General features: G+C 37.1%; 1 protein-coding gene across 4 annotated transcripts in view; it reads left to right on the forward strand.

Annotated features, from left to right (window-relative positions):
* LOC126477483 (calcium homeostasis endoplasmic reticulum protein) overlaps positions 1-26,863 on the forward strand; it is a 352,133-nt gene that overhangs the window by 98,105 nt on the left and 227,165 nt on the right. For all 4 annotated transcript variants that reach the window (XM_050103620.1, XM_050103623.1, XM_050103621.1 and 1 more), the window contains one exon: positions 15,966-16,077. In XM_050103620.1, the coding sequence (XP_049959577.1) occupies positions 15,966-16,077 (112 nt within the window). The remainder of the gene's footprint in view (positions 1-15,965; positions 16,078-26,863) is intronic.

Consider the following 26,863-nt stretch of genomic DNA (forward strand, 5'->3'; position numbering starts at 1 on the left):
TGCTTTACACAACTTCTCAAGTACTCTCCTTAAAACCACAGGTACTGGTTCATCTTGTCAAAGCAGTTATGTAGGTCTTCCCTACAGTATTGTAAGCAGTCCTCTGTTGCCAAGTCAGAAGAACATTTTAGTATGAAATTCTAGTTGGAAATCTCTGTAACAAATATTGTTATAATTACAGCATTTTGTTAAAAAGCCTCACATTAACACTGTACATCATTTGAGTAGTAGTCATCTCCAGCCCCACCTTTTCACCCCACACAGAGTAAATTGCTTGAAACAATAAATAAGCCTGGGAAAATTTCGGCATTGTATTTCACATTAACAACATGCTACAGAATAAACAGATACTAATAAATACAACAAATATTACTATCAAATGCATGGTGTCTCCTGTTCTCTCAGATGGGAAGTAAATTTGGATTGGATGGGAAATATGTTTGGATAATGGTTATAAAGTGGAAAATCCCAGATTCGAGCTCCAGTCTGGAGCAAGTTCTTCAGTCGTCACCATTGAATTATTTCAGTGCCCCAAGTGGCTGATGTTGGTACTTCTCTTTCATCAGATACAGCTAAGGTGTAATATATGTCACTTGTGCACATGGATCATACCTGTAACAGGAATCCCTTAAAGGGGTTGGAGAAATTTTTATAACTCGGACCAAAATAGACTTCCTGTTAGCATAATCTTATTGCAAGGATACTGCCCTGGATAATGGTACAAATATTGAATATAGATTTTTTAATGTGAAAATAATTTAGAGTAGTTTACATTTTTCTGTGTAGAGGAATCATTGAAAAAACAATGTGAATGCAAATTCATTGGTTTATTAATATTTTATGCGTTTGCATACTAGCTTAACAATCAGTATCAGTACATATTGTTTTGTTGGACATGCACCACAATCGTCAGGGATCTGCAACCAAATTCCATTTGATTGATGTGACATTGTAGTTATGGAAAATAATTCTTTTTTGAGAGTTTGTGTACAATTTTTATGAAAAAATGGATATTTGTCATTTTCTGAAAATACCTTATCAACATACTCTCTTTCAAGTTATAGGTACTGGTTCACCTGGTTAAATCATTTTGTGACAGTCTTCAGGAATGCATTGTAATTAGAAATACATATTTCTGATATCACTCAAACTGCTGCTCATCAAGGGTTTGTTTCACTTCCTAGAAGGGAAGGAAATCATTTGAGGATGTAAGGCAGAAGTGTAACTTAGAAGAAACCTCTTTAAATGACAGAAAATACTGGTATCAAATGGTATTGATGTTGCACATTTTTAGAGAGGCTCATCAATTTCGCCTCAGTTCTTTGGAATGAAGTGGTCAGCTCACATTTCAACCACATTAAAAATCATTAATTATTCATATAAAATGAGGTACTCTTTATTTTTGCACCTTTAAATTACAGTACAGTATCACGTGGTGCAGTGTTTTGACAGTTTCTTCAGTATATTATGTGGATAGTGAAAACAAAACTAGCGTCAGTGTGGCAGCACACACACACACACACACACACACACACACACACACACACAAGCAAGACAGACAGATGCGAAGTTGTTAGCTTTCAGAATGAGGGTGCCTTCTTCTTGCAGAAGAGGAAAGGGTTTGTGCATGAGAGATTGATAACCCTTATGATTAAAGTCACACACAAAACCACACCCAAGAGAAATATACTGAGCTCCATGAGAAAGATGAACAGTTGGAATTGGATGAGATTTGAAAATCTGGTCAGGTAGATGTTACAGAGCATGTGGTTGACAAGTCACAATAGAGCTCAAATACATCAGAAACAAGCTAAAAAGAGGGAATAAATGAAAGAAAAATGGTAGCAAAGGAGAAAAAAATAAATGAAAAGGTAAGACAAAAAATAGAAATGATAAAAGAAAGAAAGAGAAAATTACTGTAAATTGAGACAAAGTAGGCAACAAATACTGAGCATAATTTGTACAATAAATACAATTTTTATGGGGCCCTTATTCACAACTTGGTGGCTGTTATATTGACGTAAAAGGCTGAAGGTAATTTTAGGAAGGTTTTGATGTGGTCAAGTAATTGAATATGCAATCAGAATGTTATATAATAATTATAACTCTTAGTCTTCATCACAAGGATGACAATGATCCTCACAATGTGTTTCTCATAAAATGAGGAAGTGGAATGAGTGATCTATATTTAAATTGAAAAAATGTTTTATAGCCAAGATCGCAATAATTAATTCTATTACTGACAACTGGTTTCGCCAGTTGAAACTGTTATTTTCTAATCTTCAAAAAAGTTTTGATTGTGAATGAGTTTATCATGATGATAATGTGGTGATAAACTCATTATGGAACACAATTTATAACCAAAAAATTTTTGAAAATTAAGAGATGACAGTTCCAACTGTCAAAACTGCCTGTCAATAATAAATATTAATCAGTGTGATATTGATTATAAAAAGATGTTTCAGGTTTCAATTGGTTACCATAACCTTCAAATCAATAAAAAAAAAGCAAAAACATAATATCTTAGATTGTCACAATATAGAAAAATAATTTTAATTGAACACTAAAGATACAGAAATATCTTACCTACAGTATTGTAATTACTGTAGGAAGATGATATAAGCATTATATACAGGTGAAGACTGTTTTGCCTGCCTGTGTGCTACACATTGAAAAGTGGAAAGATTTTAGGCCACTAAGAGAAAAAGAAACAAACACAGTAACACCAAACGAAGGTACGAAAGGCAAATTTAGTCTTTGTACTGTTACATATTACACATACTAGCAGTAAAAATAACTGAAGGAGGTACTGAACTTAAGTGTTCATAAATTATACATAATAAGAAGGATGCGTTGCACAGGTCTTACTGCAGAGGCAGTCAAACAGATGAGAACAAGGTAAGGCATGGTCCGATATGGCCATGGTATGTGATTAGGATCCTGTAATCCTTTTCTGGTTTTGAGATGATCTCTGCAATCTCAAAGTTTGTTGAGTTGACCTAGGATATTTATTTATGAACTAGATTTGTGGGGCGATTCCAGGCAGAGGTGAAACTGGTGGTGTATTTCTGTAAGCAGACAGTATCTGAGCAAACACGTTTGTGCTGAAGCCAAGACTGATGGAAAGAGACAATTTCGCATGGAAAGTGTGGTAACTGTCAAAGTGTAAGTACTACTCCATGTTGGTCAATTTGAAGCGTGCTGAAGCGTTAAAATGGTCGTCATTTATGTGGAATCTATCATCAAGGAACATAGCAAAAGATTTGTAAAAGGACCATTTGAAATTTACGTTTTAAAATAGTTGCAGAGCTTCTAAGAAATCCTACCATCTCCTCACAGTCACCTACACATACATTAGACAGTCATACATTAGACAAAACTATCACATTTTGCATAAGAAATTATTCAGTGGGTGAAAATAAAGAAAGCCTTTCCAGTTTAGGTAGCTGAATCGCTGAAATATTTTTTCACCCACCAGAGCCACAAAACATTTATTTTGGGGAGGTGATGATTTGTAGCCTCTAGAAGTTTTTGGAAAATCATGCTTTCAGCACGTCTGTATCTTTATTAAACTACCAGTTTTTGCCAGAAACAGGCCATCCTTAGCTATAATGTGACATCATTTATCAGATGCATGACATATCATAACTATTAACCAGTGCCATGCCATAAATCATCGTATTTAATCCAGCTGTGATGCTGGCGTACGTACAATGCACACGTAGTAAGTCGTGACTGAAGATCGCATGCCTCTCCAGTCTTGCAGTGTTTTTCTCCATTGTCAGCTGTGTGCTGTATGTATCCCAGCATTATAATTGGGTATTACATGTTGGATTATGGTATAATACTTGTCAATAATTGTGATTTATCATACATCTGATTAACAATATCACGTTATACCAGAGGATGGACCGTTTCTGATAGAAACAGGTTGTTTAATAAAGTGGTAATGTAACTGTGTGCAAATAACGATTTTCCGAAAATGCCATAAAACATTGACATTTTAGTCTCACCCTGGACCTATATGGTATGAATGTCATCATTTACTGAAACCCGCTAGTGATAGAAGGTCCATGACCTTCAAGAAAGCCCTATCCAATTGCCTGATGAAAAGGCAGGAGCCATCTCAGCTCCCATGACAATACCCTATCATATTAGAAATGCAGGCAAAACATGTACATAATTTACAAATTTATGTAGTAGATCACTTACATCGGAGTCTACAAGACATCTGAGGGGTTTCCAGGGCTCGAATTCTATAGCACCTTTCAACAATATGTCAGACAGTCTGTCTTGGAAAGCTGCAGGTGCACTTCACCTTGCTTGTTTTTCCCATCTGTATAATAAGTCACTGCGTTTCCCATAGTTAGATCCTGTTAAGTGTCCTACTGAGCAGATCAAGTTTCCATTATTTATTGTTGTCTTAGAGAAAGCTATGAAGCTGTGATGGACTATTATTATATACCTTTCTTGCGTCCAAGCTTCGCGGAGGTTGAAGTTTGGTATCTATTCTAAGTGGGTATATGGTATAATATTAATCAAATGGTTAAATGAAGCATGCAGGCTTCATATTCCAAGAGGAGAAACTCATTTATTACAATCTGAGAGTTGACTTTTGGTGAGACTGATAAATGTGAATGAGGCAGTGGGAACAAACAAAACAAAGATGATAGTAGGGAGTGGCAAGAGTAATTGCTTTGCAAAACCAAAATTGAATAGATAGAAAGAAATGAAATAATTAAGGAAGTCCCAAAATTTGATGGGTACAGAACATGGGATGTTACTAGAATGGTTGAAAAACAGTAGGGAGTGAGGAACAGAATAGAAGTGTTTGGTGCAGTGCAGTAGACTGTAAGATAGCCAGTCTTGAGCACAGAGCTTGTTTGGTGTTGCCAGGTATCAGTGTTACTTTTGTCACAAACAAGGGTTTCGCTGCTGCTCTAATTAAACTTCCTGAAAGTAGTCAGCTCAGTGATATGCTGTCACTTAATAAACAGAATGTGTGGAGTGAAGTCTGTTGGATCGTATAGCAAGTATGTCTTTATGAATAGGCAGCTGTTGATTGTTGCAAATTTTCTTTTATTCCCTCAGAGGATATTCTTTTTTCTCATGTTAGATGGTGGAAAGCGGCTCAGAGCAGGTAACCAGAATACTGGAGTGGACTTACTTCTACTAGTAATAATGCGCATTGTTTGATGTAGTCGCCCGTGTAAAAGTTTTGTGTGGCTGCTCTTTATCCAGGCAGGCAGCAGTGTTCTGCCAGTAAGTAGAAAAAGCCGACAGCAGATAATTGTAAGGTTGAAGCTACAGAACCCCATGTTATACCCCATATTTTTTGCAGAATATTATTTCTTGACCTCTATTTAGCTGTAGTCTTCGTTACATGCTGTTTAAATGACAGCATTCTGTCAAATATAATGCTAAATTAGTGGGTATTTGTTATGGGCTAGGTGATTACTTCAGAGTATATGTCCAGTTTGTAATTGGCCAGGATATTACTCTGATGAAAGCATGTGGATTCAGTTTTTTAGGGTTCGGTCAAAGTCGTCGTGTAAGAAATTGTTGCCCCATTATACTTTTTTCTTTTGTAAATATATCGTCAGTGACCCCAATTTGTTTGTGCAGTGTTGCTCACACCTAGTTATCAGAATAGCCAAACTTCCTGGACTGGGCATCTGACATTAGTGTAAAGGTTCACTGAGATGTGCACCTGTCTTTGAACTGTACAAAACAAGTTCTGTATGTCCACATGCCTTAGATTTCAGGGATGTATGAACACATCATTTATGTAAACAGTTGCAAGAAACCGTCTGAAATACTGAAGCTGTGCAGTGTGACTGGCATATGATCATTAACTTTCTGTGTGGATTTAGCATTTATCTTTTTTCCCTCTTTATATGGAAAGATTAAGGGTAGCTTGCGATATTTGATGCTGTATACAAAAACTTAAGTGTATTTGCAGCAGATGTATCGTTTTCTATCCTATCACAAGTGTGAGATACTTGCAAAATGAATGTAATGTTGGTTGCAGCTTGAAACATGGGGTCGTCAAATGTTACTATGTGAGTGAAGTATACATTTGGCAAGACAACAGAACTAAACAAGTAAACTAAATGATCAAACTAAAGAGTACCTGCAATTAGTTGTACACCATTTGATGATAGAACAAGTACAAGAAGGCACAGTTGTAGTTAATCACATGATTGAATTTATCTATGATCTCAGTTTTTTTGTTATTATCCCAGAAATCTGGCTCAGTCTCAGGAAGCAAATTCAAATTACCAGAGCAGTGGATCTTTTGGCCGATGATGGGGGGGAGGAGTGCTTAAGAAACACCTGCAGTAGAAACTGTAAAAGTAATATGTGGCCTCTGCTGTGATGCATTTTATGTCCTGAAAGTGATTCATCGAATTTTCTTCTAATTGCATGAGTAGTAGTGTTGTGTAATGCCTAGGATATCTAGAGGAAATCAGAACTGAATAGATGTACCATCTACCCGTGCACTTGTCTCTCACTAGGTAAATGGATCTGCTCATGGGTCTGTAATTTCAGAGCTCAGTATTGTTAAATTGTGCTGCATGCTTACACTTCATACAGCATATTATCTACATTTAGCCATTTGTGAGTACGTTCTCTTCACGAAGATGTTAAAATCACAACAGAGAGATCATAGTCAAGATAAAAATAAACGTATGTTTTGTAGAGGTCATATTTTTGTGGAGTTTTGTTGGAACACACTTATTGAACTAAAAGGAAAGTGTCTTTACAAATAATTGGACTTTAATAAGAATAACATTTTTAAGTTATTTGAAAGTCATTGACCCATAAAATTTCTTGCTGTAGGAATGAAATTAGGATGGTATAATATTAATCAAATGGTTAAATGAAGCATGCAGGCTTCATATTCCAAGAGGAGAAACTCATTTATTACAATCTGAGAGTTGACTTTTGGTGAGACTGATAAATGTGAATGAGGTAGTGGGAACAAACAAAACAAAGATGATAGTAGGGAGTGGCAAGAGTAATTGCTTTGCAAAACCAAAATTGAATAGATAGAAAGAAATGAAATAATTAAGGAAGTCCCAAAATTTGATGGGTACAGAACATGGGATGTTACTAGAATGGTTGAAAAACAGTAGGGAGTGAGGAACAGAATAGAAGTGTTTGGTGCAGTGCAGTAGACTGTAAGATAGCCAGTCTTGAGCACAGAGCTTGTTTGGTGTTGCCAGGTATCAGTGTTACTTTTGTCACAAACAAGGGTTTCGCTGCTGCTCTAATTAAACTTCCTGAAAGTAGTCAGCTCAGTGATATGCTGTCACTTAATAAACAGAATGCAGCTGCAAGACATATCAGTTGATATGGAATTGTTCTGAGAACTTTATGAGATTTGCTATGTGGCATATTAACAATGATGAGGTATATTAACCATGATGAATAGCAATTGGCTGATGCAGAATACTTGACATTAGAGAAGAGTGATTGGCATGTTTTATGGTGTAGTTTCTCATGGATGGCAGTGATCTGTGGCAGTTTGCAGTTGTAAGGAAGTCACTCAGATAAATAGATTATTTTTAGCAGGACTGCCGCTTGAAAGAGTTAATTTTGCTCTTATTATAATGGAATATATGTTACTGCTAGAAAGTGAATTTTCAAGTCACAGAATCAGAAATATCACTGCCAATAGCAATGTGTAATAATATAATCAAACAGATGCATTTGAAAGTTGAGTGTGTAGCATATTGTGGTACTGGGAAAACACAACTGATTTATGAAAGTGTTCTCAAAAAGTTGGTACAGTCTGTCCTAGAGTACTGCTAGGTGTGTTCCATCGAATGCAGTAGAGTGATAAGGTGATTTAGCTGTCTGTTGAGCAGGTTGGCTTGACTTACCATTTGTTTATTGTCTTGGCATTATAGTGCTGCAGAAAAGATCTACATTATCAACTTTCATTGAGAAATAATAGAATATGCTTCAGTTCCTTGTGTCTTGCATATAGTCATTTCAAAGAGAAAATTAGATTAATAGAGATATATATGTGAAGGTCTTAATAATTTGTCTTGTCATGGTGTTTTCACTGTGCCTATGTACAGTTCAAAGTCACAATGTCATCAGCTCTTCTGTTATTATGTAAGAACCTCAATTGCAATATCAAAATGCCAGAAATATGTACCAGTGAATTTTGTTGATTTCTTCTGTGTACAACATCACAGTGAAGTAACCTTCAAGTGTTCAATATTTTGAATGCCAAAATTTAACAAATATGTCCAAAAAGGGGTGATTTTTTATAAGTGGAAAAATTGCTAGGCTGGTGCCAAATATAAATGTAAAAATTTATTTTGAACACAGCTATATATTTGTTAGTTGACCACAATATTATTGCATTTGAGAATGAGGTTACTTCAATCGACTCGTGTGTTTTCCTGTGCAATTGAATGCCAGTAGAATGTGCTCTGCTGCTGTAAAGACCCGACAACTTGCTCATGAAGCTCTCTGGACTCCCATAGCATGCACAACAGTTGAAAAAACAGATAAGGTTTTTGTTACTTAAACTTTGCCACGTGTTTCCGATAACTGCCTTGGGAGGGCAAGTGCTATAATATCACAATTTGGTAACATAAAAGCCACTAAAACTAAAAACTCTGCCTGAACAGGCCGTGAAGATCCAACAGTACCTATGGGTTGCCATGTCATCCTCAGCCCACAGGCATCACCGGACGCTGATATGGAGGGACATGTGGTCAGCATACCACTCTCATGGCCGTTTTGTCAGTTTACAAGACCGAATACAAAAGTCACAGTGTATAGGAATTGTGACACATAAAACTCCTGAAATACATTCTAGAAAACTGTAACCTAATTCACTTATTGAGAAAACTCGTGAAACAAAATAACTTTAATTTTAAACTATATTTGTAATCACTCAGCAGACATTAAAACATAAAGCAGGAACAGTTTATGTTTCTAAATTGTTAATTAGATTGTGATTGGTTGCAGTATCTATTTCATCAAGGATTTTGACTAATATATGATCCAGCTTCGTTACAATTTCTTACTCACATCCTACCACCAATGTGCGTGTTTCTATGGTTACTGGAGGAGTTTTCTTCTATGATATCAAGAGCCATTAATAAGATGTTTTTCTCCTGCTAAAGTTGTTAGGCAAATTATCTAAAACATTTTGTACAGCTTAAAAAATTGTGGCAAATTGTAGGATTTTTGAAGATTAGTTGTAAACTAAGTCTTTTAATTAGTACAAAGTTTAGTTTTCTGGCTGGGGATATTTTCAGTATTTTCTTTTTACTTCATAGGCCCCACTAAAATATTTAACATGTATCTGTCATTACATTGTTACATTCCACCCTGGATTTTCCATTGTTTAATGCATATCTATTATGCCTATCACTAGATAATGTAATATAATAATGCGGCATTACCCATTCATTTGTACTATTTTATTTTTTATGTGTTGATTACACATTTTTTACTCTAATTGTGCTTCATTCTTATGCCTACTTGCAAACTTGATCTATTCAATTCTCTCATTAGAACCATTTGATGAGCTTTTGCGTTTTGGGGAGTTGAAGACAACTGTCGTATAGGCAGCAAAAGAAATAAACAAAATGTAAAAATTACTTCAGTGCTTTGAGGTAAACTAAACAGTGTTTTCAAAATTAAACTTCCAATGTGTCTGAAATGTAAAATGTACAACCACTGTGTATTACTATTTTTTATGGCGGTAAGACATGGACTTAATACAAAGACAATTTGAAACCGAGGGTTACTCATAGTATCATGGGGAGAGGTATTTTGTGAATCAGGAGAGATGAAAACAAATAAATGGATCGTGGAGCAGACTGCAGTATAATTATGACCTTAACCAAAATATAAGAGGCAATCAGAAAGTTTCCATTCAAAGGCAGTACAGTCGAGAATTGTATGGCAAAATCACTGTCAGCATTGAGGCAATCATCCCACCAACGTACCACATTGAACACACTCATTTGGAAAAACATTGTGCCCTGCTGCGTGTGAAGACCATAACAGCCTGTTTCACATCCTCGTCCGATAGGAATCATCAACCCTTCAGTTCCTCGAGGAGAGATCAGGACTATAGTACGGGTGCCTGAGCGTCTCCCACTTGAGTTGGCATCATCTGTAATGGATGAGGCTGGCCTCCCAGGTCTAGCGGCATCCTGTGTCAAATCGCAACCAGCACGGAACTTGGCACAACATTCCACAATGGTGGTTTTTGACAGGCGTTCTACCCCACACACATTCTTCCTTCTCTGCTGAATGTCTACCAGTGTTTGTCCTTCAGCAGGCAAGGAAACAATAACAGCATGTTAGTCCTATTTGGATGCATTTGGCAGTTACATTGCTGTAGTTGATGATTCCACATTTACCACATGCACGTTGGAAGGACAAGAATGCCACACTGATCCCTTGCCTACACGTTGGTACTTACACCAGAATTGTACTATGTTGCATATACATTGCTGCAACACCCTCAAAAGCAAAGTTTTTGATCACCTCGTACAATAATTGTTGGTGGGAATTTTAGCCAGGTCAGTGAGTGGCATGTGGACTAAAGAAATTATTTGCTAGGTTCCATGAGAAAAGATATACCACCGTTACAACTTTATGGAAGGTGTAAGCTTGTTGGTAGAAAACTTGTAGTAACAGTGTCAATGCATGTAATTGAAGAACATAATGCAGATCAAAATCTAAATGAGGCCTGTATCTATTAGTGAATGTCGAATGATTAGTGATAGTGATCAGCCACTAATCATCTAATCTGTGAAATTTCTATTTCTTGAAGAAATGATAAAGATTCTCTCACCGAAAATAAATTTTATAATAACAGTATTGATAAACGTAGAAAGGGGATCATTGTGTTTTCCAAATATCTCTCTTTTGTGTTAAAAACTCATTTCAACCTCTTGGAGCTTAACTGCCACCACATTATCAATAAATTGAAATTTTATCCCTCTTTTACGTAGGTACAGTTCCCTTTCCTCAATGTGCTTTCCAAACTCTGCAGAATCTGATGCTGTTTGTATGTTTAACATCAATAGTAAATGAGACATCACAAAAATTTCACCTTGCAACTGTTCCATTACTCTGAATTCTGTCACCACTGAACTTTTTAACTGTGTGCAACATTCTTATTGGGCTCATATTATGATTTTTCCTTCTTTAATGAAGACAACAAAGAAAAATTATACAAAATACAGGAGTCATACAGAGGAAGAGCTGCATATGCCAACCCCAGTGATGTACTATCATCACAATTTGCACCTCAGCTACCAAATTCTTAATTAGCAGCAATTGTGACACTTGGTGTTCATAATTTGCCTTGTCGCTGCCAACCCTAGTTCTTTGGGTAAGCAGCAAGTCCGCATCAGTGTCTGCTAACCTTATGACTAAACGTTACTGCTGAGCAGTGCCATCAGAGTACTGTTGTTGAACAACTTTTTTGTTTCCTTGTTCTCAGTTTTGAGTATTTTGTGCAATAATTGGTCAATATCTACATCCTCTTCTCACGGCATCTCTCACCATGCAATCATGAAATTGGACAGTTTTATCCTCCCCATGTGAAAGTACCAAAGGAAGGGTGCGCAGGTAATCCACCTACAACTATATCTACAACAATATTGTGCATATCACCGTGAAGTGCATGGCAGAGGGTATGTCCCTTTGTATCAGTTATTAGGGTTTTTCCCTGTTGCATTCACGTATGGAGCATAGGAAGAATGATTGTTTACACCTCTCCATGTGCGCTGTAATTAATGTAATCTTGTCCTCATGATCCCTACAGGAGTGATGTGTAAGAGGTTGTAGTATCTTCATAGGGATGTGATTTAAAACCTGTTCTTGAAATTTTGTAAGTAGTCTTTCTCAGGATAGTTAACTTCAGTCTTCAAGAGTTTGCCAGTTCAATTTCTTTGGCATCTCTGTGGTACTATCCTATGGATCAAACAGATGTATGACCACTCATGCTGTCCTTCTCATGCACATGCAATATCGCCTGTTAATCCTGTATGATGCAGGTTCCATGCACTTTTGCAGTATTCTAGAATAGGTCATACGAGTGTTTTGTAAGCAATCTCCATTGTAGACTGCCTGCATTTCCCCAGTATTTTACTTGTAAACTGAAGTTTATCACCTGCTTTACCCATGATACCTGAGCCTTTGAGCAAAAAGTCTGATGAATCCATTTCATGTCCCTACAAAGTGTTACACTAAGTTACCTGTATGAATTAACTGATTTCACCTGTGACTCGTTGGTATTACAGTCATAGAATACTATTTATTAAGTAATGGAATTTGTATAGGATTAAAAGGTTGAATTCCTATTGGAGGTCATAATATTCCTAGGTTTTATTGTTTTGTGAAGCGCACAGTTTTATATTTCTGAACATTTAAAACAAGTTGCCAAACTTCGCACCACTTTTAAATTTTATCAAGATCTGAGTGAATATTTCTGCAGCATCTTTTAGACAGTACTTCATTATAGATAACTGCAAAAAATCCTTCCTACAAAAAAAATCCTCAGTCCATTCACAAATTTCACTTGATCCCCATAGGATAGTACTTTTGGTAATAAGCGTAGATTTGGTGCTGAGTCAAATCCTTTTTGGAAATCAATAAGTACTACATCCGTCTCACTGCCTTGATCCAAATCTTTTAGTATGTCATATGAAACAAGTGAGAGTTGGGTTTCACTTGATGGATGGTTTTGGAATTCATGCTGATTGGCAAGAAGATCACTCTTTTCAAGGTATCTCATTTTGTTTGAGCTCAGAATATGTTCTAAAATTCTAGAACAAGTTGATGCGAAGGCTGTTGGATGGTAGTTTTGTGGATCACATGTACTATCCTTCGTGTAAGTGGGTGTGATTTGTGCTTTCCTCCAGCTACTGCGCACAGTTTTTCGTTTGGGAGATCTGTGATAGATAATAGTTTGAAGAGGGGCTAACTTGGCCACAAATTCAGTATAGAATCTGATAGGGATTCCGTCCGGCCCTGGAGCTTTGTTCAATTTTAATGATTTAGCTGTTTCTCAACACTACTGACACTAACACTTATTTCACCCATCTTTTCAGTGGTATGTGGATTGCATTGGAGCTATTTTCCTGGTTTTCTTTGTGAAGGAATATTTGAAAATGCACATGAGGCATTTCAGCTTTTGCTTTGCTTTGCACCCTCATGTGTTATCTATGAGTAACTGGATGCTAACTTCGGTGCTACTAACAGCCTTTACATGTGCCCAGAATTTCTTTGGGTTTTGTGAAAGATCATTCGATAGTATTCTGCTATTGCTCTCTTAATTTCCTTCCGTCTGATTTTGTTCAAAGACAAACAAAGAGACAGTTTTGTCAAGATATATGAGAATAAGTTGTCACAGTTGCTAGTCTGGGTGCTTATTTTTTGTGAATCCCATTTCAGATTTTGTCCAGAGTAATAGTTCTGTACTTGTACTTCAGCATCAGCGATGCTTCACCCAATCTTTGTGTTATTTTTCTTTTTGTGCTTTGCAGATAGCCTGACACATTTATTCACCTATTATCTTCTAACCAACAAATAGCATAAACTGTACACACTGTTTCACAATACACCCGATGCTTTCGTGTGTCCAATATAGAATGGCAGCTTTTGCTCGTACAAAAATAGTGTGAGCATAGTATGTCAGTGGTGGTGACAATACACTATAGCTTTTGGAGGATGAAATGAGGAGAGTGAACAAGAAGAAACTCTTTCTATGTGGAATGATAAAAATGGAAGTATTGAAGAAGAAAATGATGATAATGCACTTGCAGTTGGATATAAAATTTACATATAAATCAAAATATCATTATTGAATGTAATGAACAATAGATGTGATGACCTTTGTATGCCTTAATAACTTAAAACTGCCAGATCATAAGGAGCAATTCATTAACCTACTTTCTGCCCAAAATAAATAAAGCAGAGGATACGCATTTGGCAGAAAATTGTATTGTAAAGTATTAAAAGTGCACAGTACCTAAAATACGCAGCTCTGATAATCATTCTTCAATATTGCATCCACACATGGAATGAGATTATTGCATTGAGCTGTGTTCCTTTGCTAAATGTAGTTGCATATGAAATTGCAAAAGATGACCTTTAGTCATAGGTGCTGCAACTACTTTGATGACTTGTGAAAAAATTGGGAGAAGAGGAAAGATCGTAAAGTTTCCTAACTAACAGAAATGCAAGTAGAGCAGGAAAACTGAAAACAGAGATCAGTCTTGTCTGTTATATTCTGCTGCTTGGCTTCAGTTTTTTGCACCATGCCCATAGTGTGTTCCTAAAGTGTTTTCTTCTAAGAAACTGAGAAAGTAACTTCTAATTATGAAAGCATTTGATTTATTGCACTACTTGTGTTAAAGCTGTGAGCCACAGCATAGCTTTGCAGGGGTCTGCTGTGTATAATTACTTTTTATGTCAGTATAGTTTTATGTTTTTATTTCTGGTAATTTTTGTATGTTATACTTTCGTGTAACTGTGGAAAAATGGGTCAGTTGTCCGCATACTTATTCTTAGCTGCAACTGTTTGGTCACCACAGTGAAACTGAATACTGTGGCAGTTGTGAGATGGTGCTGTGTGCTAAGACACTGTTTTACAACCAGGAAGAATGGGGTTAAATTCACTAAATTATTTAATGTGAAAATTGGTATTGTTTCTTCATGAATGATGTAATTGACCTACTTCCTCATACTTGTCCAATCAGAGTTTATAGTCTCTCCACCTCCTCCTCTCAATAATTTCATTGCCAACAAAATCATGTACTCCTCTTTTCCTTCAATCTGGGTGACTTGTGGATAAGTTGTCTGTGTTCAAACTGCATAGTATGTTATGTAACATTAGTGGGAAGACGTGGTGCCTATTTTGTTCTTGAATGTTTAACAGTAATTTAGGGACTTAAAATGAGATTGCATTAGCACTATATTCTCCTTGATTGGTTCACATTTTGTAATACTTTTTGTTGTACATGAGCTATGAAATATACAATACTATCAGTGTTGTGACATGAGACAGCAGCGTACTTCAGTACCAAATTAGCCGCAATGTCAGGCATGTTACTTCCCAACTCCAATATTTTTGGTGTCTTTGGCAGATTTGGCATGGGAAATAGAGAACAAAGGTACTGACATACAAAATTGAAAGCGTTCATAAAAATCTTCAAATACTGAACTCCTATATTTACAATAAATAATGGATTTGTTTGCTTAGTTTACAGTAATAATATGTCGCAAGTTAAATTTGCTCTTCGTGCATATCTCTGTGTAGGAGATACTGATACAGATACATGTTTCAACCAGTCGTTAATCTGATCTGGAGAAGCTAAATCTTGTAGAATTCTGCCAAGAGGCATTCAGGACAAAAAAGAAACTATATAAATGTTGTATTAAGGATAGATCTACAAAATGTTGAAACCTTATGCATTACTTTGATGTGGACAGATATTTCATAGCAGAAAACCTTTGTATATTCAAGTTCTGTGCAGTTTTTATTGTTTCCAAGAGACTTTTCAACAGATGTTAATGACTTATGCGGTTTATGTTGAAAGAGTTCTATCTGAAGTTACATACTGTTTTAGCTTTTGATGTAACGTACCATCTGATTTTAAAGAATTATATGCTTTGATTTTCTGTTCATAGCGTAATGCTTTCATCTTAAGAATAGGAGTGTGATTAGTATGTCACCATAGTATTCTTCAGAATTTTTAGCAGAAGTTTTAAAAGGACCCTGTTATCGCTCTTGTAGTTTGTATAACCACGACTACTGTGGAATTTAATCACAGCTGGTCCAACAGAATCAAATATTATGTCCTTTTCTGCATTGCTCCATTTAGAATTTATACTATACTAGAGCTCTTGTAACTCCAACTTTATAGAGGTGTAAGCTGAATTTTAAATGATATTTTTTTGTAATACAGTGCACGAAAGAATGCTGAAAACTTGAAAAAAGCAATGGAAAGTGTTGTGGTACCCATGTTTTGCAATACAGCTATTGGCATCACAGAGGACCAGCAAAACAAATTAAATAAGGTAATGTTCTTAATTGCTATGAATTATGGAGTTCCTGAAATTCCCTGACAGCGTAGTGTCATCTCTCATGCTGGATTAATTTATCGTTTCTGTCTTTTTATTTTGCATTCCAGAAGTGTCACTTGAAATAAGTGTGTGGGTTTGTCATTGCACTTACACAATAATACCTTTTCAGTATACGAGTAGGATAAAATCGTCTCTTACAAAGTGTTTTACTTTGTAGGGCCAGTCTTTCACTTTTGTCATCCCAAGCTGTGATTTCTAGAAGATATTGAACATTAATGGGACACATGTTAGTGAAATTTTGGGACATAAAGTCACTTTCTGTTTGTACTTAGGGATTTGTCAGTTGGAGAAATTAGTTGTCATATCTAATTTTAGAGTTATGTGTTGAGGCACAGGAATTTGGAACCAAAAGTTCATGAGTATCCTCTGTTCCATTTCATGTTACAGCTATGCATGAAAGAAATTAAACTACCTTACTCATTTCACTTTGTACTGTTTTCTTGCTCAGTTCTTGTGTTTCTTTGTTTATTAGGCTTTAAATTGACATAACACATGCAATTATGTCTTAATTTGTGAGCCCAGCAAAAAAATTCCATTCTAAGATTTTTTTTTCTTTTACGATGTTACTATTTGCGTTAATCAACTCTCAGTTGTCAGGTTCAGTCCACCACTACAGTGGTTTCTTATTTTTCAAAAGTGCCATATCTCATGGTAAATTTTTTGAGTTTTGTGTTTCCGGTAATATTTGGTGTGTCAATAGATCTCAAAATTACATTATTCAAAAATGGTTCAAATGGCTCTAAACACTATGGGACTTAACATCTGAGGTCATCAGTCCCGTAGGCGTAGACCTGCTTAAACCTAACTAACCTAAGGACAGCACACACAGCCCTGCCCGAGGCGGGATTCGAACCTGTGACCGTAGCAGCAGTGCGGTTCCAGACTGAAGCACTTAGAACCACTCAGCCACAGCAGCCGGCAATTACATAATTTTTTACCATTATCCACACATCTTTTTGACACAGTGTGTGGAATGGTGTTACTCCTTGAATAACAAAGCAGGCAAATTAGTGTTGGAAGCAACAGTTATACTGGGAAATGTTAAACTGTTGGAACTGGTTACAGTGTAACAGGACACTAACATACAGATCTTTCCCAATGAATGTCTCCAGAACTAATAATCTACAACACTTTCAGGGGTGGTGGTGGCGATCATTGTGGACTAAAGGAATCAGACACATAAACACACAGGGTTTTTTGAATCTTGAGTTCTCATCTCTGTGATGAACTAAAAACATCATAAATCTTATTGCAATTGATTTTTGGTCTTAACAGTGCACCTGAAAGAAAATTTTTGGCAGTCATACCAGTACATCATCTCAAAACATGCAGTGCTGTAGGAGAACGTAAACTGATGAGCAAATTCAAGTTTGGTAGCTGTTGTACATTTTTGAAATTGCTGATTATCGGTAAACAGCAATGTGTCATTGGCTGTATGTACTTGCTTTTAGTACATGTCGCACTCTGAACTTTAAAAAATAATATATTACTCCACTGTCTCAATGAGATACAGCAATAAAATCTCCCAGTCTTCCAGCCGTGTCGTGCAGTTATACACTCACCTCCTACTTTCAGCTAATTGCTCCCGGGCCATTGTCAAATTGTAACAGACTGCCGTGTGGCTGCTAGACTCATCCTTAACTAGCTTTGATACCTGCTGTGAAGTTGCTGGTGCACAATTCACTGCTGTTTAAGGCAATGTTTTCATACCATGCCTACTGTAACATCACAATGCCCAAGTTTTGTGCTGCACTCAGCTGCAAATTGCTGTTTTTATTGATGGTGTTAGTAGACATGTGATCTCTACAGGTCCTTTAATTAATTTATCTGAGAAACAAACAGATATTGCAAGCATTTTAGCAAGTATCATCAAGCAGGATCATCAAATAGAACAACATCAAAGAGAAGAATAAAAAAAAAGCTTGCATTTTTGGCATTATGTGGTTCAGTGATGGGGGAAATTATCTATTTCCTGAAGAGACATAACATCTACTCAGTTTTCAGTTAAAATACTTCAACTCATGAGACCTGTGAAAGACAATGCAGGGCTCAGAACTCCTTATGTTTACAAAATACAGTGCAATTGCAGTATTAATTTCGGTGGGCCGTGTATATGATAGAACTATGTCGGGTTGAACACAAGAGGTGTCTTTGACTGTGATATGAAGAGAAATTGGAGATAGCTGAAAATGGGGTAGAAATTGAATTTAAAATTTTTTTCAACAACATTTTTGTCATCACACAGCCTAATGGTTCCTGGGGTGGTATCATACTTGAAATAGCTTTAAGGATCAAAATTGCTAATGATATTATGAATAAATATCATGGTTTGCAGCACAACATGGAACCCAAGCATTGTGAGGTTAAAGCAGGTGCTGCAGACACAGAACTAAAACATTGCTTCACGCAGTTATGAACTGAACACAAATAACATCACAGTATGTGCCGCAGCTACATAAGGATGAGATCAGCAACCATATGGTACTCAGTTACCAGTAGACAGTGCATGAGGTGCAATCAGCTGAAAGCTCGTGGACATATAATTACTTCATGTGGCCCAAGGCCTGAGAGTATTTTATTAAAAATAATAATTTGACAAATATGTTACATATTACTGATTGAATGTGTTAGATGTAGTGATACATAACAATATATATTGACATTCCACTAATTTTTGTTGATGTTCCATTTATTTTTGTTGATAATTGTTTACATACCACTCACATCATTGATGAATTATGAACTGTTTGTTTGTCTTTGATGCTGCTGGTACGTCCTCACAATAATTGTAACCATAGGTGGTATATAAACATATTACCATTCTCTGTGGATTCAGTCCCATTTTTTGTGTCCTTTATCCTCTCCAAAGTGTTTTCACTGTGGTCTCTATCTATCATTATCACCTGTTCATCCCCCATTGCCTGCTTTTTTAATATGTAACATGCCACTATCTGTGCTTTTAATTGGATGAGTTCTTTATTATTATATAGCTATTCTCTAGCTCTGCTGACCCTTCCTATCTCTTTCCTATATGCCTTCCACATTTTCAGTATCTGCTCCAATCGAAACCAAAACTCAGCAAAATTGAACCATGTTGAACCATAGAGAGAATCCCCCCTCCCCTGCACCCTCTCCTTTCCTCTCCTCTCCCTCCCCTTCTACTTTTCCCTGTCTCCCCCTATCTCCTCCTCTCCCTCCCCCCTCCACCCTCCCCTTTCTCCCCCTATCCCACCTCTCCCCTTCTCCCACCCCCTCTCTCCCTCCCATACCCCTCCCCTCTCTCTCTCCTCCCCCTCCCTCTCTCCTCCCCCCACTCTCCCCCCTCTCCCATCCCCCCTCTCCCACCCCCCCTCTCTCATCCACCCTCTCTCATCCCTCCTCTCTCATCCCCCCTCCCCCTCCCCCTCCTCCCCGTCTGTCTACCCCCTCTATCTCTCACCTCCCTGTGTGTGTGTGTGTGTGTGTGTGTGTGTGTGTGTTACACAGCTTTGGAAGTTGAAAAATAGTGCTCAACATGTCTTTTATGTGGCCATCTACTGCCCAACACTTTTTGTATACTAACTGGTATTCATTCGTCATAGTACTTTTCTAGTTACTTTATTCATGCTGAAACAGTTATTTTTTTGTTGTAGCTGTGTATACTTGTGTAAGCTATATACAATAAAATGTCCTTGTCTAGTCATCCAAATTTAGGTTTCCTGTGATTTCTCTACATTGCTCCAGGCAAATGGTAGATTGGTTTCTTAGAAAAGGGCCTGGCGATTTCCTTCCCCAGCCTTTCATAACCTGAGCTCATGCTGCATTTCTAATGACGGTGCTGTTGGTAGGACTTTAATCTTCTTACTTTTCAGTTAAAATATTGATCCTGCTGTGTTAGCGTATCAGTTAAAGACAGTAATATTTCAGTTATGTTGTAAACTAATCAATGTTCAATACAGAGTACTAGCACAAAGCACCTCCTTCCATACTCAACAGTATTGCATATTCGTACATGATTAGCATTTATTAGGTACAAAATGCAATTTATTAACCAAACACTGAAATTACAGTTCAACAGGCACTCTCAAAATACAAATTCTACGGAGAAAAAGTATGCACAGGGCATTTTATGTGTTGAAGTATATGCACAGGCATAGTATATTTTCCTATTATTTCTTGATTTGGGACATCATTTGTTCAGTGATATCTTTAACATGCAGTGATGTTCATGGGCTGTTTTTCTTCTCAAGCATTGATTTCATATTTTGGAACAGATTCAAACTGTGGACGCTGCTGTATGATTTTGAGAGGTAGGTGGTGTCTCATGTACAAGTAAGATTTGTTTCCCAGTAGGCTGTTCATAGATTGTGCATAAGAACAAAAGTTGCATTTACATCTCTGTGCTTTTTATTCTTCTGTAATTTTACTGTTTTGTATGTGTTACATAGTAACATGGATAGGTTAAAGTTAGATATAGTGGGAATTAGTGAAACTATGTAGCAGGAGGAACAAGACTTCTGGTCAGGTGAATACAGGGTTATAAATACAAAATCAAATGGGGATAATGTAAGATTAGGTTTAACAATGAATAAAAAAATAGGAATGCGGGTAAGCTATTATGAACAGCACTGTGAATGGATTATTGTAGCCAAGATAGACACAAAGCCTACACCTACCACAGTAGTACAAGTTTATATGCCAAGTAGCTCTGCAGATGATGAAGAGATTGAAGAAATGTATGATGAGATAAAAGAAATTATTCAGATAGTGAAGGGAGACAAAAATTGAATTATCGTGGAGGACTGGAATTCGATAGTAGGAAAGGAAGAGAGGAAAAGTAGTTGGTGAATATGGAATGGGGGTAAGGAATGTCAGAGGAAGCCACCTACTAGAATTTTCCACATAGAATAATTTAATCATAACTAACACTTGGTTTAAGAATCATGAAAGAAGGTTGTATACATGGAAGAGGCCTGGAGATACTGGAAGGTTTCAGATAGATTATGTAATGGTAAGACGTATATTTAGGAACCAAGTTTTCAATTGTAAGACATTTCTAGGGGCAGATATGGACTGTGACCACAAGCTATTGGTTATGAACTGTAAATTAAAACTGAAGAAACTGCGAAAAGGTGGGAATTTAGGAAGATGGGACCTGGATAAACTGAAAGAACCAGAAGTTGCAGAGAGTTTCAGAGAGAGCATTAGGGAACAATTGACAAGAACAGGGGAAAGAAATGTATTGGAAGAAGAATGGATAGCTTTAAGAGATGGAATAGTGAAGACAGCCTCAAGATCAGGTAGGTAAAAAGATGAGGGCTGTAGAAATCCTTGGGTAACAGAAGAGATACTGAATTTAATTGATGAAAGGACATAATATAAAAATGCAATAAATGAAGCAGGTAAAAAGGAATACAAAAGTCTCAAAAATGAGATTGACAGGAAGTGTAAAGTGGCTAAGCAGGGATGGTTAGAGGACAAATGTAAGGATGTAGAGGCGTTTATCACTAGGGGTAAGATAAATACTGCCTCCAGGAAATTTAAGGATACCTATTGAGAAAAGAGAACCACTTGTATGAATATCAAGAGCACAGATGGAAAACCTGTTCCAGGCAAAGAAGGGAAAGCAGAAAGGTAGAAGGAGTATACAAAGGGTCTATACAAGGGCGATGTACTTTAGGGCAATATTATGGAAATGGAAAGAGACGTAGATGAAGATGAAGTGAAAGACCTAATTCGAAACAGGGCACCGGGAGTAGACAACATTCCATTAGAACTACTGATAACCTTGGGAGAGCCACCCCTGACAAAACTCTACCATCTGGTGAGCAAGATGTGTGAGACAGGCGAAATACCCTCAGACTTCAAGAAGAATGTAATAATTCCAATCCCTAAGAAAGCAGGTATTGACAGGTGTGAAAATTACCGAACTATCGGTTTAATAAGTCATGGCTGCAAAGTACTAACACAAATTCTTTACACACAAATGAAAAAACTGGTAGAAGCTGACCTCGGGGAAGGCCAGTTTGGATTCCGTAGAAATGTTGGAACATATGAGGCAATACTGACCCTATGAATTATCTTGGAAGATAGTATAAGGAAAGGCAAACCTATGTTTCTAGCATTTGTAGACTTAGAGAAAGCTTTTGATAATGTTGATTGGAATACTCTCTTTCAAATTCTGAAGGTGGCAGGGGTAAAATACAGGGAGCGAAAGACTATTTACAATTTGTACAGAAACCAGATGGCAGTTATAAGAGATGAGGGGTATGAAAGGGAAGCAGTGGTTGGGAAGGGAGTGAGACAGGGTTGTAGCCTATCCCCGATGTTATTCAATTTGTATGTTGGCTCTGAGCACTATGGGACTGAACTGCTGAGGTCATCAGTCCCCTAGAACTTAGAACTATTTAAACCTAACTAACCTAAGGACATCACACGCATCCATGCCTGAGGCAGGATTCGAACCTGCGACCGTAGCGGTCGCGCGGTTCCAGACTGTAGCACCTAGAACCGCTTGGCCACTCTGGCCGGCAATTTGTCTGTTGAGCAAGCAGTAAAGGAAACAAAAGAAAAATTCAGAGTAGGAATTAAAATCCATGGAGAAGAAATATAAACTTTGAGGTTTGCCGATGACACTGTAATTCTGTCAGAGACATCAAAGGACCTGGAAGAGTAGTTGAACGGATTGGACAGTGTCTTGAAAGGAGAATATAGGATGAACATCAACAAAAGCAAAACAAGAATAATGGAATGTCGTTGAATTAAATCAGGTGATGCTGAGGGAATTAGATAAAGAAATGAGACACTTAGAGTAGTAAATGAGTTTTGCTATTTGGGAAGTAATTGATGATGGTCGAAGTAGAGAGGATATAAAATGTAGACTGGAAATAGCAAGGAAAGCATTTCTGAAGAAGAGAATTTTGTTAACATCGAGTATAGATTTAAGTGTCAAGAAACCTTTTCTGAAAGTATTTGTAGGAGTGTAGCTATGTATGGAAGTGAAACATGGGTAAGATAATGGTATTTTATTACTGACAGCATGTTTCATTATTCTGCGGTGGTATCTATTATAATTGTTTTTGAGCCCTTGCTCAGCATATTTATACCCAAATATCACATTTTTCAAAGAGTCCACCAAGGTATTCGATAAATCAGTTACGTAGGTCAGGAACAAGAGTGGGCCAAGTACCGATCTATTTGAGATTCCACACTTAATATGTCCCCACTCCAATTTTAGTTTTCTTCTTACAGTATCATTTGCCAGTGTGACCTTCTATTTTTTTGAGATATGGATGCATCTATGTGAGAAGAATGGCTTTAAAACCATAATGTTTTAGTTTCCATAGCAGAGTTTTGTGAACTCCACAAGTGAAGGTCATGGCGAGGCCATAGAAAATATCAACATGGTAATTTTTCTTATTTAGCTCTATCAGGAAAAGTTGTTCTTCTTCCAAAAGTTTAAGACTGGTCTTTGCCACCTCAGCTTCCTCTCTTCAATAGTACTCTTCATCTCCATGTATGAGGGTTGCACCAAAAGTAAGGTTCCCATATTTTTTACAAATAGAAAACATTGTTTATTGTTATTAATTTATACATAATCGAAAAGCTTACACTTTTGTCTATTTCTCAACATAGTCTCCATTTCTTTCAACACACTTTTGAAGATGGTGCTCCATCTTTTGTATTCCTAAGTCAAAGAAGTCTCCCACTGGGGGCTAAATCCGGGCTGTATGAGGGATGGTGCATAAAAGTCCACCCAAATTTCTTCAAAAACTCTTGCATTTGACGAGTTACATGCGGTCAAGCATTGCCATGAAGAAGCACTACTCCCTCCTTCAGTTGTCCTCCCTGGCGATTCTGGATTGCTCGCCAGAATTTGGTCAATGTTTCACAATATCTGTCTGAGTTTATTGTCGTCCCAGGTTGCATGAAATCAATGAGGAATACCCCCTTCTGATCACAAAACATAGTCGTCATAACCCTTCCTGCTGACTGCGTTTGTTAGAATTTCTTTGGTGGCTGTGAACCGGAGTGATGCCATTGACGATATTGTTGTTTTGTTTTGAGGGTGTAATGAAACACCCACATTTCATCTCCTGTGACGATAGAGTCCAACAACTTCTCCTTGTTGCCTACCCCCTCACATTGTTGAAGAAACTTGCGAACACAGTCAAGGCGTTGCTCCATGTGTCCGTTAAGTCAGCATCTGGGGGACCCAGTGAGCACACACCTTGCGATAACTCATTTCTGTTAAAGTTCTTTCAATTGTGCTGTGCGAAGCTTCAAGAATGCATTCAACAAGTTCACAGACAGTGACCCTCCAATCTTTGGGCAGCTCACTGTTGATCTTCTATATAATCGCATCCGAAACCGACCTCCTTCCACTCCATTCTTCATTGTGAACTTCTGTGCGACCCTCAGCAAAAGCCCTGCACCATTTGTGGGCATGCTGAACAGACATGCACTCATCACCACAAACCTCAGTCAGTTATCCATAAATCGCCATAGGTGGTAAGTTCCTTGTTGGAGAAACCAGATTACTGCTCGAACCTCGCACTTGGCGGGAGCAGCAACCAATACTTCCATCTCTGATAGCTGCCAAGCCAACACTGAGCGACATAGCGAATCGCGGACGGTCATCCTTTCATTTTATTTCCTAGGGTTCTTTGAAAATGTTTTGTAGAAGAACACCATGTCTGATTAAGTGTCCAGTGCATTTTGCTTTGTGTTGATCTACAATTTTCAGTAGTTTCTTTCTTCCCTCCTATTTCCTGCAGAGCCCTCTCATTCGTTTTTATGGCAGTCCAGCTAGTTTTTGTAATTCACCTCCAGAATGACAATGCTGCAGCTTCAAGATGGGTTTTCTCTTGCTTTACTAATGTGTGGGTTTCATACCTGTATGTCTACACACTCCACACATGGGTTTCTACAAGTCTTTTCTCAGAGTGGAAGCTGATGTGCTTGTTCAATAGAAGGTTCCTCTTATTTTGGAAGGCACTCTTGCCAGTGTTATTCTTCTCTTGATTTCCTTGAGGCATCTGTTGGTTTTCTCTGCAGTGCTACAGAGATGGTTTCACTTGGTTACTTCCTCATGTTCCACAGTGCCTATTTTGGTGTAATTCTTACCTCCACCACCTATTCTTGGCATAACCATGACTTTTATTTTATTGGGATTTAATTTTATTCTCTCTTTATTTAAGACAGTGAGCATTTTATTTAGTTCTTTCTGTGAGTTTGCCACTACTGCATCGTCATCCGACAAATGTGATGCAGTGAATTTGAACACCATTAATTTTGATTCCATTCATGCTTTCTTACTGTTGTTGTTGCCTCCTCAGTGAACATTGTTTTTGCTTCTTTCATGTCACTATTAATATTGAGTTCAGTACTTTGACTTCCATATAACTGCAAAATTAATTGCTTGTCCTTACAGTCAAGTTCTACTTCACACATTTGCATGAAATAGTAACTTCCAATCAACATCATCTGATGCTCTTTATAGGTCAATAAATGCTCAGAATTTGACTTACTACTAGTATTGCTGTGGTCGTTACTTTCATTGTTCTGAAGTGAAATTGGTCTTTGCCTAAGTTTCAATTTATCTTCTTTTGTATCCTCTCTTTGCCTATTAACTGTTAACAAGTATTTATTGCTAACAAAAATGCATTAACCAAACATGGGAAGGAGGGTGATGTGTCTATAATTGATCATTTGTGTATCCCCACTTCCATAAATGGCTCTTATCTCCATATACTTCAGTATTTCGGAAAAAAACCACTTTAACTCATCAATTGATTACAAAGAGAATTCTATGGAAGTTATCAAGTTAGCACAGGCTTTTACTGCTTTAGTTGAAATAATATCAGAGCAGAAGAATTACTCCTTTTCAGTGACCTAATAATTTTTTCTCTCTCTTTTAAAGTTGATTTGGCAATACACTTATGTACTGGTGGAGTATTTTATCCCTTCTAAGATTCCTGCAACATAAATATAATATATGTGCTTCCTGTGGCCCATTTTTCCTATGCTTTCAGCAATTAATAGGGACAATTCATTGTATTTGGTGCCCAGTGAACTAAATTTTCACATGTGCCTGGCTGCTAAAGTCATCAGGAAGCTGAATTATTCATCCTGCTTAGTTGATTTGTTTCATACCTAATAACACTACAAATTTAAATTAATGTGTTCTTGAAGTTTTAATTTTTTGTGCATAATGCTTGGTTTCCACTTTCCTGATGACACAGTGAAAAATTTTGCAGTGTTGTTTGTAGTGCTTCTCTAAATCTTGGTTAAAAATAGTCCTGAGCATTGATTGAAAAGTTGTTTCTTCCAGACACAGGATAATTTTATCTCAAAAGCTAGCCATGTCTTGACTTGCACTGTGGTTATCCTGACCTGTAGTAAAGAAAAGCTGGATTGACAGTGTTGTAAAAATATTTTTGGGAAACATTAAATTTTTCATCTACTGCATAGCCTTGACAAACTTATTCTCACACTTAATCCAATAAATTTTCCCTAAATAATAAGAGTGAATTTGCATTTATAATTCTTGGGAGAACATGATTATGGGGGTGCTTTATTGCTGCCATTTGACCACCAATATCAGACTAACCATTTATTATGAGGCTCTCAACTATTTGATGAAAGACAGTCGAATTTAGAAATAAATTATCATTGCTGTTGTGTTATGCCATCATACTTTTGTTGGAATGTTACTGTGGGGCATAAACCAAAGTTGTAC

The sequence above is a fragment of the Schistocerca serialis genome, chromosome 1 (genome assembly GCF_023864345.2).
Source record: "Schistocerca serialis cubense isolate TAMUIC-IGC-003099 chromosome 1, iqSchSeri2.2, whole genome shotgun sequence".
Lineage (NCBI taxonomy): Eukaryota > Metazoa > Arthropoda > Insecta > Orthoptera > Acrididae > Schistocerca > Schistocerca serialis.